General features: G+C 37.8%; 1 protein-coding gene across 11 annotated transcripts in view; it reads left to right on the top strand.

Moving 5' to 3' along the window:
• Positions 1-12,497, top strand: part of EFHC1 (EF-hand domain containing 1) — a 76,417-nt gene that overhangs the window by 40,597 nt on the left and 23,323 nt on the right. For all 11 annotated transcript variants that reach the window (XM_070514772.1, XM_014834673.3, XM_014834672.3 and 8 more), the window contains 2 exons: positions 10,538-10,751; positions 11,143-11,290. In XM_070514772.1, coding sequence (XP_070370873.1) covers positions 10,538-10,751; positions 11,143-11,290 — 362 coding nt within the window. The remainder of the gene's footprint in view (positions 1-10,537; positions 10,752-11,142; positions 11,291-12,497) is intronic.

The raw sequence follows: 12,497 nt of genomic DNA, 5'->3' as shown, positions 1-12,497 counted from the left end.
GAAGGGCAGTGTATAATGATAAAAGGGACATTCCACCCAGAGGACTTAATACTTATGAATCTAACACAGGAACACCAAAGTATATAAAGCAACTATTAAAAGACCTAAAGGGAGAAATTAACAGCAACACAATTAGTAGTAGGGGACCTCAACACCCCACTTACATCAATGGATGGATCATCCAGACAGAAAGCCAACAAAGAAATAGTGAATTTAAATGAAACACTTGATCAGATGGATTTAATATATATATATATATATATATATATATCTATATATATATATATATATAGAACATTCCATCCAAAAACAACAGAGTACACATTCTTCTCAAGTGCACATGGAACATTCTCAAAGATAGACCATATGTTGGGAAAGAAGGCAAGCCTCAGTAAGTTTAGGAAGATTGAAATCATATCAAGCATCTTTTCTGACCACAATGCTATGAAACTAGAAACCAACTACAAGAAAAAAGCTAGGAAAGGGGCCAGCTCCATGGCTGATTGGTTAAGTTCATGCACTCCACTTCACTGGCCCAGGGTTTCACCAATTTGGATGCTGGGCATGTACATGGTGCTGCTCATCAGCCATGCTGAGGTGGCATCCCACATAGCACAACCAGAGGCACTCACAACTAGAATATACAACTATGTACCAGGGGGCCTTGGAGAGAAGACGAAGAAAAAAAAAATTGGCAACAGATATTAGCTCAGGTGCCAATCTTAGGAAAAAAAAAAGCTGGAAAGTGAAAAATAGATGGAGACTAAACAACATACTACTGAATAACCATTGGATCGGTGAAGACATCAAAGGAGAAATTAAAAAATACCTGGAGACAATGCCACAACTAGAAGAACCCACAACGAAGAATACACAACTATGTACCGGGGGGCTTTGGGGAGAAAAAGGAAAAAATAAAATCTTAAAAAAAAAAATACCTGGAGACAAATGAAAATGAAAATACATCAACTCTTATGAGGTGCAGCAAAAGTTGTTCTAAGAGGGAAATTCATAGCAATACAGGCCTGTTTCAACAAACAAGAAAAATCTCAATAAATAATCTTAAACTACATCTCACAGAACTAGAAAAAGAAGAACAAAGGCCAAAGTCAGCAGAAGGAGAGAAATAATAAAAATTAGAGCAGAAATAAATTAAATAGAGACCAAAAAAATACTAGAAAGGATTAATGAAAGTAAAAGCTGGTTCTTTGAGAAGATAAACAAAATTGACAAGCCCTTAGCCAGACTCACTAAGAAAAAAAAGAGAGAAGGCTCAAATACATAAAATTAGAAGTGAAAAAGGAGAAAACACAGCAGATACCACAGAAATACAAAGGATTATAAGACAATACTATGAAAAACTGTATGCCAACAAATTGGATAACCTAGAAGAAAGGGATAAATTCTTAGACTCATAGAACCTCCCAAAACTGAATCAAGAAGAAATAGAGAATCTGAACAGAACAATCTCAAGTAAAGAAATTGAAACGGTAATCAAAAACCTCCCAAAAAACAAAAGTCCGGGACCAGATGGCTTCTTTGGAGAATTCTACCAAACATTCAAAGAAGATTTAATACCTGTCCTTCTCTAACTGTTCCAAAAAATTGGAGAAGATGGAAGACTTCCTAACTGATTCTGTGAGGCCAATATAACCCTGATCCCAAAACCAGACAAGGACAACACAAATAAGGAAAATTACAGGCCAATATCATGGACACATATAGATGCAAAATCCTCAACAAAATATTGGCAAACTGAATAGAACAATACATTAAAAAGATCATACACCATGATCAAGTGGAATTTATACCAGGGATGCAGGGATGGTGCAACATCTGCAAATCAATCAGTGTGATACACCACATTAACAAAATGAGGAATAAAAATCACACGATTGTCTCAATAGATGTAGAGAAAGCATTTGACAAGATACATCATCCATTTATGATAAAAAAAAAACTCTTAATAAAATTGGTATATAAGGAAGTACCTCAACATAATAAAGGCCAGATATGACAAACTTACAGCCAACATCATACTTAGTGGTGAAAAACTGAAAGCCATTCCTCTGAGAAGAGGAACAAGACAAGGGTGCCCACTCTTGCCACTCCTATTCAACATGGTACTAGAGGTTTTGGGCAGAGCGATTAGGCAAGAAAAAGAAATAAAAGGTATCCAAATTGGAAAGGAAGAAGTGAAACTCTCACTGTTTGTGGATGACATGATCCTGTATATAGAAAACACTGAAGAATCCACCATATATTAGAAATAATCAACAGCTACAGAAAAGTTGCAAGGTACAAAAACAACTTAGAAAAATCAGTTGCATTTCTATACATTAATAACAAACCAGCGGAAAGAGAACTCAAGAATATAATCCTATTCACGATTGCACAAAAAGAATAAAATACTAGGAATAAATTTAACCAAGGAAGTGAAAGGCCTATACACTGAAAACTATAAGACATTATTGCAAGAAATCAAAGATGACATAAAGAAATGGAAAGATATTCCATGCACATGGATTAAAAGAATACACATAGTTAAAATGTCCATATTACCTAAAGCAGTCTACAGATTCAGTGCAATCCCAATCAGAATCCCAATGACATTCTTCATGGAAATAGAACAAAGAATCCTAAAATGTATATAGAACAACCAACGACCCCAAATAGGTAGAGCAATCCTGAGAAAAAAGAACAAAGATGGAGGCATCACAATCCCTGACTTCACAATATACTACAAGGCTATAGTAATCAAAACAGCATGCTACTGGTACAAAAACAGACACTTAGGTCAAAATTGATTGAAATTGAAAACCCAGAAATAAAACCACACATCTACAGTCTGCTAATCTTTCAACAAAGGAGCCAAGAACACACAATGGAGAAAGGCAAGTCTCTTCAATAAATGGTGTCGGGAAGACTGGACAGCCACATGCAAAAGAATGAAAGTAGTTATCTTACATCATACACAAAAATTGACTCAAATGGATTAAAGACTTGAGTGTAAGACCTGAAACCATAAAACTCCTAGAAGAGACTATAGGCAGTACATTGTTTGACATCGGTCTTAGCAGCATCTTTCCAAATACCATGTCTACTCAGGTATGGGAAACAAAAGAAAAAACAAACAAATGGGACTACATCAATAAAGAGCTTCTGCAAGGCAAAAGAAAGCAGGAACAAAATGAAAAGATAACCCACCAACTGGGAGAGAATATTTGGAAATCATATATCTGACAAGGGGTTAATCTCCAAAATATGTGAAGAACTCTTACACCTCAACAACAACAAAACGAACAACTCGATCAAAAAATGGGAGGAGGATGTGAACAGACATTTCTCCAAAGAAGATACAGAAGGCCAACAGGCACATGAAAAGATGTTCAACATCACTGATTATTAGCAAAGCGCAAATCAAAACTACGATGAGATATTACCTTACATCTGTTAGAATGGCTATAATTACCAAGGCAAAAAATAACAAATGTTGGAGAGGGTGTGGAGAAAAGGGAACCCTTGTCCACTGCTGGTGGGAATGCAAACTGGTGCAGCCACTATGGAAAACAGTATGGAGATTTCTTAAAAAATTAAAAATGGAAATACCATACAATCCAGCTATTCCACTATTGGGTATTTATCCAAAGAATTTGAAATCAACAATTCAAAGAGACTCATGCACCCCTATGTTCATTGCAGCATTATTCACAATAGCCAAGACATGGAAGCAACCCACATGTTCATCAATGGATGAATGGATAAAGAAGATGTGGTGTATATATATACACAATGGAATTTTACTCAGCCATAACAAAAGACAAAATCGTCCCATTTGCAACAACATGGATGGACTTTGAGGGTATTATTTTAAGTAAAATAAGCCAGACAGAGAAACACAAACACTACATGATTTCACTCATATGTGGAGATAAACCCATGGTCAAAGAGGACAGATAAGTGGTTACCAGGGAGAAGGGGTAGGGTGGTGGGTGAAAGTGGTACAGGGGCACCAATATATATGACGACAGGTAAAAATTAGCCTATTGGTAATAAGCACAATGCAGTCTATACAGGAACTGATAAATAATAATGTACACCTGAAATTACACAATGTTATAAACCATTATGACTTCAATAAAGTAATTGAAAAAAATAGTGTATTTTTATTTTGCAATGTATATTATTTTGGAAATATGACAGTATGTTCATGTAAGCAGCTTTAATACTGCCGTCTTATATATGAGAGAAGCAGTAGTGAAAAGATGATCACAATTGTTTTTACTAGTGAGAAGTAGTTACCACAGCCCTCAAGAGGGTGACATGAAGAGTCACTATGAGGAAGGAAGTTGGAAAAAAATCCTATTCCTGCAGCTCTGAGAATCCTCAACCAGCATTCTTTTGATGAAGAACCAGTATAGTGCTTAGGCTATGAAAAGGGATAAGGACTCACATGAGTTTGTAAACTACATAGTTCTAAGCTTACTTTTCCTACCTAAAAATCCTGGGAAAATTGTTACATGATTGATTATAAAAATTTCTATGAATAACATTAGATATTGCTATATGAGGAGAAAGAATATGTATATATTGACTGTAGTTTTCTATACTGACAAATCTGGGCAAATGTGATGTGTCACAAAATGTAGAAAAGTAGGTAGAGGACTTCTGTTTCTAGCCATGATAGACTAGGTAATTTGGATCAGCCCTCTTGCTGAGGACAACTAGAAAAACTCGTTTGTGTGTGTGTGTGTGTGTGTGTATTTACTACTGCTTGAGGGTGCTGAACAACTAGAAAGATGTGAAGAATCAGTGAGCAAGAACCAGGAGAATATTGTCAACCAGAGAGGTGAACCTGGAAAAGGGGGCCATTCTCCCCTGGGAATGTTTGCTGATTCTAGAAGGCAAACGTTGGATTTAGGGCATTCTCTGAGGGCAAACATTGGAATCTAGGGCCCATCAAAGGCAGAAGCACTTGGTAAACCCTCTGTGCTTTAGTCCTTAGTGGCTCATCCTTGAAGGGACTATTGCCTGCTTTTGAATTATCTCAGTCCCTGAATTACCTAAATTCCGGAAATCAGATTAAGATAATCCTGGATTACTAATGCCCCCAGGTATCTGGCAGAAGCAAATGTAAATTCTCTGAAGATTGCATTGTCCTAGGTTTCAAATTATTTCTGCAAACAATTTAAGTAATACAATGTATGGCACTCATTCAAAAAAACAATATTAACAATACAATGGCCAGACGAAAGGCAAGATGATATGAAGGAAAATGAGCAGAAACAGACAATAGAAATAGATCCATAGGGGCTTCAAATACTGATGTTATCAAAGTCAAACTTAAAAAAGCTATGTTTACTATGTTTAAGGAGTTAAAGGATAAAATTGAGAATTTCAGCAGAAAGCAAAGTGTTTGTATTTTGGAAAATTATCACAGTAACAATAAAAGAAAAAATTAGATGCAGAAAAGTATTCGATAAAATTCATCTATTATGGTTTTAAAACAAAACTCTTAGTAAATAGGGGATAAAAGGAAAGTTCTGTGGTCTGATAAAGGGTATTTACCAAAAATCTACTGCAAACAGCATGCTTAGTGATGACATGCTGAAAGTGTACCCTCTGAGATTAGGATCAAGGCAAGACTTCTCCCTGTCACGCCTTTTATTCAACACTGTGCCAGAGGTCCTAGCTGGAGCAGTGAGACAGTAAGGAAAATAAAAGGTGTAAGGATTGGAAAGGAAGAAATGACACTGTTATCGTCTAAAATGAATGATTATATATGCAGAGAATCAAAGAGAAGCTATATAATATGTTACTGGAGTCAATGTATAGACAGCAACAGACAAAAAATAAAGTTAGAAAAATGCCATTTACCTTAGCACAAAAATATTAAATTCCTAGGAATAAATCAAACAAAAGGTGTGTAATACCTAAGACATAGAGAGAAAATTAAAGCACACCTAAATAAATGAAGGGACATACCATGTTCACTGGTTAGAAAATTCAGTCTTATAAAGATATTTGCCCCAAATTGATGTGTGGTTTCAAAGCAATTACAGTCAAAATCCCAAAGGGTTTTTATTTTTGCAGAGCTTAACTAACTGATTGTATAATTTGTGTGGGATGTAAAGTATCGAGGATAGCCAGGACATTCTTGAAACAAGATCAGTGGATTTGCTCAACCAAATGTCACAATATGTTAAAAAGTCATATAAAGTAATTAAGACAACCTCATATTGGTGCAAAGATCGATGACTAGGCCAATGGGATAGAAAAGATAGCCCAGAAACAGACCCACACACACTTAAGATATATGGCAAACATGGCAATGCAGAAGGTTGGGAAAGGAAGGTCTTTTCAGGAAATGATGTTGGAACAATTAGATATCCATATGGGAAAAAAGAGGAAAATTTGACCCCCACCTCACACCAAAAATAGAAGTCAATTCCAGGTGGATTGAAGATTTACGTGTGAAAGGCAAAGCAACAAAACTTCTTAATGATAATATAATCTTAACCTTGTAGTAGGGAAGGCTTTCTTTAGAGGACACAAAAAGCAGTAATTCTTTTAAAAATAGATAAATTTGACCGTATTAAAATGGAAAGTTTCTGTTCCTCAAAAAACTCTATTAAGAGAGTAAAAAAGGCAAGGTCAGAGTGGGAGAAGATGTTACTACAGAAACCAACCAAGAACTCATATCAAGCTGTAAAGAACACTCTGAAATCATTTTTAAAAATAAGCAAGAAACTTGAACAGGCATTTGACAGAAGAGGATATCCAAAAGGCTAGTAGACATGTGAACGGGTGCCCGGGCTCTAGTGATCAGGGAACTACAAATTATAACCACAGCAAATTGCCTGTACTCACTGACCAGGATCGCTAATGCATTGGTGAGAATATGGAACAACTGGAAATCTCATACTCTCAGTGACACACTCACTTAGGAAAACAGTTTGGCATAGTCAGGTACACTAAATTGTGCCAAAATGGTACCGTGTGTGTGCACCAAGAGATGAAAATCTTCATAGCAGCATAATTCATGATAGCCAAAAATAGGCCGAAGTGTCCATCAATAGAAGACTGGATAAATAAATTATGGCAAATATAGAATGATTTGAATTCTGTTTAGCAGTGAAAATTAAGGAACTATAGCTACAAATAACAAAGATATATCACGTAAGCATAATTTTGAATGTAAGAATCCAGATACAAAAGAATACTTGGATATTATGTAATTTCATTTATATGAAGATTAAAAAACAGGCAAAACAAAACTGTTTGGGGACCCCCACTTTGTAGTAAAACTAAAGAGAACCATAAAACTCAGGATACTGGCTTTTTGGTGAGGGAGGGATGGAGTGGTGATGGGCAGGCTGCTTTCTGGGTTCCATCAGTGTTCTGTTCCTTGACCTGGGTCCTGGTTCCATGAGTTTTCACTCTGTGAAAATTCTTTGAACTATACATTTTGATTTTTTGCAGTTTTTTCTGTTATGGGACACAGTAAAAAAATATATCTATATATATTTAGAAGAACACCAACAGAACTATTAGTAAGGAAGTAGCGGATATCTTCCTACAGACAAGAAAGAAGATGTGGTATTCTGATAGTGTAATTTTCAAAGGTTTTTCCTGACCTGTTTGGTGAAATAGAGGGTGTATTCATTCAGCTCATCATAAAACCTCTGGGATGAAAGAAAGGGTATCTGACAATAAGGGGAAAGGGCTTAGGAATAAGGTGAGGACTTCAGAAGAAAATGTGGAAATTCAAAAGACGGGAATATGCTAGAGAAATGATCAGAGACAAATATAGATTAAGTTCAGATGGCACTGGACATGTTGTGAGGAAATAAAGTATATAAACCCAGGTAGGCAATTGGTGCCTAAGTAAAAATATCTGGGGCTCAGAGTTGGGTGCTTGCTGAGAAACTTGAGGAAGCTTTGGAAGAGCATAAGAAACTTGACTTGAGCGGTGATCTCTGAAGCAGCGTGCACACCCTTCCAGGGAGTGTGCAAGACAATGTAATCTGATGGAGGTTGTTAAGAAAAGATGACAGCCTCTGTTTTTATTTTATTAGGAATGCATTTATTTTATAGCCCCTGATATTTATATATATATATATATATATGTATATTGTAATGCACAAAACATAGTTATATAGAAGAACGTATGTTTAATTATTCATTTGTTCAACAAATATTAAAGAACTACTTGGAGCTCGGCATAGTTCTAGGCATTGAGGGTACAGTGGAAGACAGACAAATCTCTGCCTTCACGGAGGACTTTTAGTCCATAAGGAAAGATATCATACCAGGATAGGTAATAGCACATTCTGGAGAAAGCAGGAGACAGTGATGGGGAGGGGGCTCGTTTACATTGGAAGATCAGGGAAAGCGTCTTCGAGGAGGGCACAACTGAGCAGAGACCAGAAGGAATAACCAAGCGAGCACGCCAGGGCACTATCTGAGGCAACTGTGTTTCAGGCAGGGGCGGTACACAGGGAATGGAGGGTAGAGGGGCAGAAATGAAGAGGGGCTCGGGGGCCAGCTTGGGGCTTTGCAGCCAGTGGCATAAGGCCTGATGGGTGGGTGGTGGGAGCAGTCACCCAGGGTGCAGGTAACAAGCCTGTGGAGAATTGAAAAGTAAAACCAAGTAAAAGCTGATCTGCTTCTTATTGTCATCATGTGCCTGTTATTCTAAACAGCATCAGTGATAAAACAGTCATCCCCAAAGAGGCAGCTCCTCCATATAGTAGAATTTCAACTCTTAAATGTAGGAGAGAAGAGGACAATAGAAACTACCATTAAGCACACACGGCAGCAGTAATTGTTGCAGATAAGATCCGTCAGTGGATGCTAAGATTAGTGGGAAAACCTGTGAAGAGAAACAAGACTTTCATAGTTTCAGAGCATTTCTCTTAAGATATGAACTGCACAGGGAAAGATGGTAAGTTTATAGGGGAGAAAGCCAGCAGATGTCCTCTTAATCAAGTGGTCAAGCTCAACATGCCAACAACAAGATATACTGATATTGTGAACTCTGATGTGCACTGAGCAGGACACACTGTTTTTTCCTGTGGTATTTTTGCCATAGATGCAGAAATGAGATGCATGAGGGACGTTCAACAAAATAATTGACCAGTGCCTTTCAGAAGTGTCAAGGTCATGAAAGATAAGGGCAAACTGAGGAACTGTCACATGGAGGAGATTACAGAGAAATAACTCAGTGCAGTATGGGATCCCATATAGGCTCCTGAAACAGAAAAAGAACATAAGTGAAAAATGGGTGAAATTTGAACAAGGGCAGTAGTTTACTTAATAGGATTGTACTACTGTTATTTTCCTGGGTTTGATAGTTGTACTGTGGTTATGTAAGATGTTAATGTTAGGGGAAGCTTGGTGAAGGGCATATGAGAATTCTCTGTTATTTATGCAACTTTTCTGTAAGTCTAAACTTAGTTAAAAATAAAAAGGTAAAAAAAAATTTTGTAAGTTTTAAAATCCTCCTTCCTGCCAGGGTGAGCTGTTGCTGCCATCTCCCCAACCCCCTTGGGGCACCACTGCCTGTGGCCCTGCTCAGAACTATTTTATTCTAAGTGTGATGGGGGAATCCTCTGGAAGTTTGAGAGCAGAGGAGTGATGTGGTTTGATTTTTATTAACTATATTGTGGATGTTTGTTAATTTTTTTTTATTATAGGGGTGTCCAATCAAAAAAGTCTTGAAGACTATTAGATTAGGGAATGGTATGAGGAAATTATTTTGCTAAGAGGAAGCCCCATGACTTTCTCTGATAACCAAGAAATGATTACACAAATAATTCCATGGTCTGAATGAAAAGATAACATGCTGAAGTTGTGATATGAGAGGATTTGAGTCAAGAACAAGCATGTCTGTATTTAGGCTTCTTCAATCTGGAATTTGTTTCTTAAGGGTTATGTGATCACTCTTCAGTGATTTGATTTAGGAAGTGTCTTGTCTACAAGTCAGTTTCTCAGAATCACTTTCAACTCTATGATGTTATATTACTCATTCCTCCCTTCATAAATTTTCTTTTTAAAATTATATATACAAATGGACTTGTTTAAAGAACGAAACTTTGCATAATCATCTTAGTGTCCACGAAGTTGAACATAATGTCAGGCAAGAGGTCTCAAACTGGCAGCCTGTGGGCAGAATGTAGCCCACTTAAGTGTTTTATTTGGCCTGCATGGTGCTTTAAAAGAGTTGGAGTCAACATTTTAAAATCAGGGGTTTTATAGTAAACCAGATGTTTATCTCCTCATGAAAAATTGGAAGATCTTGCAACATTGGGCCTAAGTTCCCACAAAGCAACAATCACCTGGAGTTGAGTTGGGGCAGCCTCTTTTAGATGGGCATGTCCTTTCCAAGCCACCAGAGTCCCCCCATACCGTTCATTTATATGGTACTTTATAGATTAGGTTTATATCATATACCTAGTCTCTGTAGGTATGTAAGTTTGGAGCATCTGTATAGATCATGTACCTTCATAATATCCTCTTTTCTTCACCTTTCTAGGAATCCCCCATCCCAGAAGACAAAGACCGCCGATTCGTCTTCTCTTATTTTCTAGCCACCGACATGATCAGTATCTTTGAACCTCCTGTTCGCAATTCTGGTATCATTGGGGGCAAGTACCTTGGCAGAACTAAAGTTATTAAACCATACTCATCGGTGGAAAACCCGGTCTACTACAGCCCTAGTGACTTCTTCATTGGTGCTGTGATTGAGGGTAGGTCTAAACACAGTGTAGGCTTTCCTACTAGCCAAGTGACTGGGTTCTTAGTTGGAATTTAATTCAATTAACCCTTGTAAGAGGCAGCTGGGCTGCATTCCAGCTGAGATAAAGCTAATATACTTGTATATGCGATGCAGTGTCTTAATCTCCTTCCTTATCAATTAAGCTGTAAATTGGTTGCACTGGTTGGCTACAGATGTAGACCCTGAGCTTCCTAAACACTGAGCAAACTGCTGCATATTAGTTTAGAGAGCTTTTGAAAGTTCCTTAGTCTAGGTCACAAATGCTTACCTGTGAATTTGTCATTGGAGGGTCACTATTATTTTACTCCTGATTGCATGATAAAAACATAACCAAGCTAAGTATATTTCTACCTTCTCCTCAGTGTTTGGCCACCGGTTCGTCATCCTTGATACAGATGACTATGTTTTGAAGTACATGGAAAGCAATGCTGCCCAGTATTCACCAGAAGCACTCTTGTCAGTTCAGAACCATGTTCGAAAGCGAGAAGGTCCTGCACCAGAATTGGAAAAGTACGTTTGACTGTCTAGGGTCCATTCTGGCTTTGGCACATATGAAATATTCAGGAAATAGTTCTTGATCAAATGAATGGATAATCACATTTTAGATTTTCAGATTTCCCTCACCAGGTGGGAGTTATTAGTTATACACAGAAGGTTCCCTGGGTCCAATATAATAACTAGTAACTTAAACTTTTTCAACTTCACTTATTTGGCAAATAATAATTGAACGCCTACTCTGTGTCAGATACTATCACTAGGCCCTTGGGCTTTTATCAGTAAACAAAGTAGACAACAAATTGTTGCCTTCGTGGAGTTGACCTTCTAAGCAGTGGAAGATAGCCAATAAACACCACAAGCAAGTTATACAGGATATTAGGTGCTGAGTACTATGGAACAGTGGAGGAAAATAAGGGTGATAAGGGTTTCTGGAGGGTGGTGGTGGGTTGCCGTTGATCAGGGGAGGTGGTCACACCTTGACAAGGTGACATTGAGCTAACACTTGAAGGTAAAGGAGTTAGCCGTGTGGATATCTGAAGGAAGAGCTTTCCACAAAGAAGGAATGGTGATTGTCAAGGCCCTGAATAGTAGCATGCCTAGAATACTCAAGTAACGCTGGCAAGAAGTAGGCCAGGGAGCGTGGCTGGAATGGGGTGAGTGACAGGAAGAGGAGTCGGAGATGGAGTTAGAAAATTAACAAGGAGCCAGGTCGTGTAGGACCTACTAGGTCTTTGGAATGATGTTGGCTTTTCTCTGAAATGGAGAGCCACTGGGGGGGTTCTGAGCAGAGGAGTGGCAAGATCTGACATATGTTTTAAAAGAACTACCCTGGCTATTGTGTTGAGATAGATCAGGAGGGAAACTAGTTAGGAGAACATGCTGTAATCCAGGCAACAGATGATGGTGCATGGACCCAGGTAGTATCAGTGAAGGTGGGGAGAAGTGGTCTGATTTTGGATATATTTTGAAGGTAGAGCCAATGGGACTTCAGCAGCTTATATAGGTGCTATAAAAGAGAGAGTAGTTAAGGATAACTCCAAGCTTTTGGGCCTGAGCAACTGGAAGGAAGAAGTTGCCATCAGCTGAGATGGGGAAGATGTGCATTGTGGGTAGAGGAGGTGTTTTTTCTTTCTTTTTCTTTTTGTAATAATTTTTTTATTGATTTCATAATAGTTTATATCATTGTGAAATTTCAGTTGTACATTATTTCTTGTCTGTT

The sequence above is a fragment of the Equus asinus genome, chromosome 8, assembly GCF_041296235.1.
Source record: "Equus asinus isolate D_3611 breed Donkey chromosome 8, EquAss-T2T_v2, whole genome shotgun sequence".
NCBI lineage: Eukaryota > Metazoa > Chordata > Mammalia > Perissodactyla > Equidae > Equus > Equus asinus.
The sequence above is the reverse complement of the archived record's forward strand: the minus strand, read 5'-3'. Positions and strand labels throughout refer to the sequence as shown.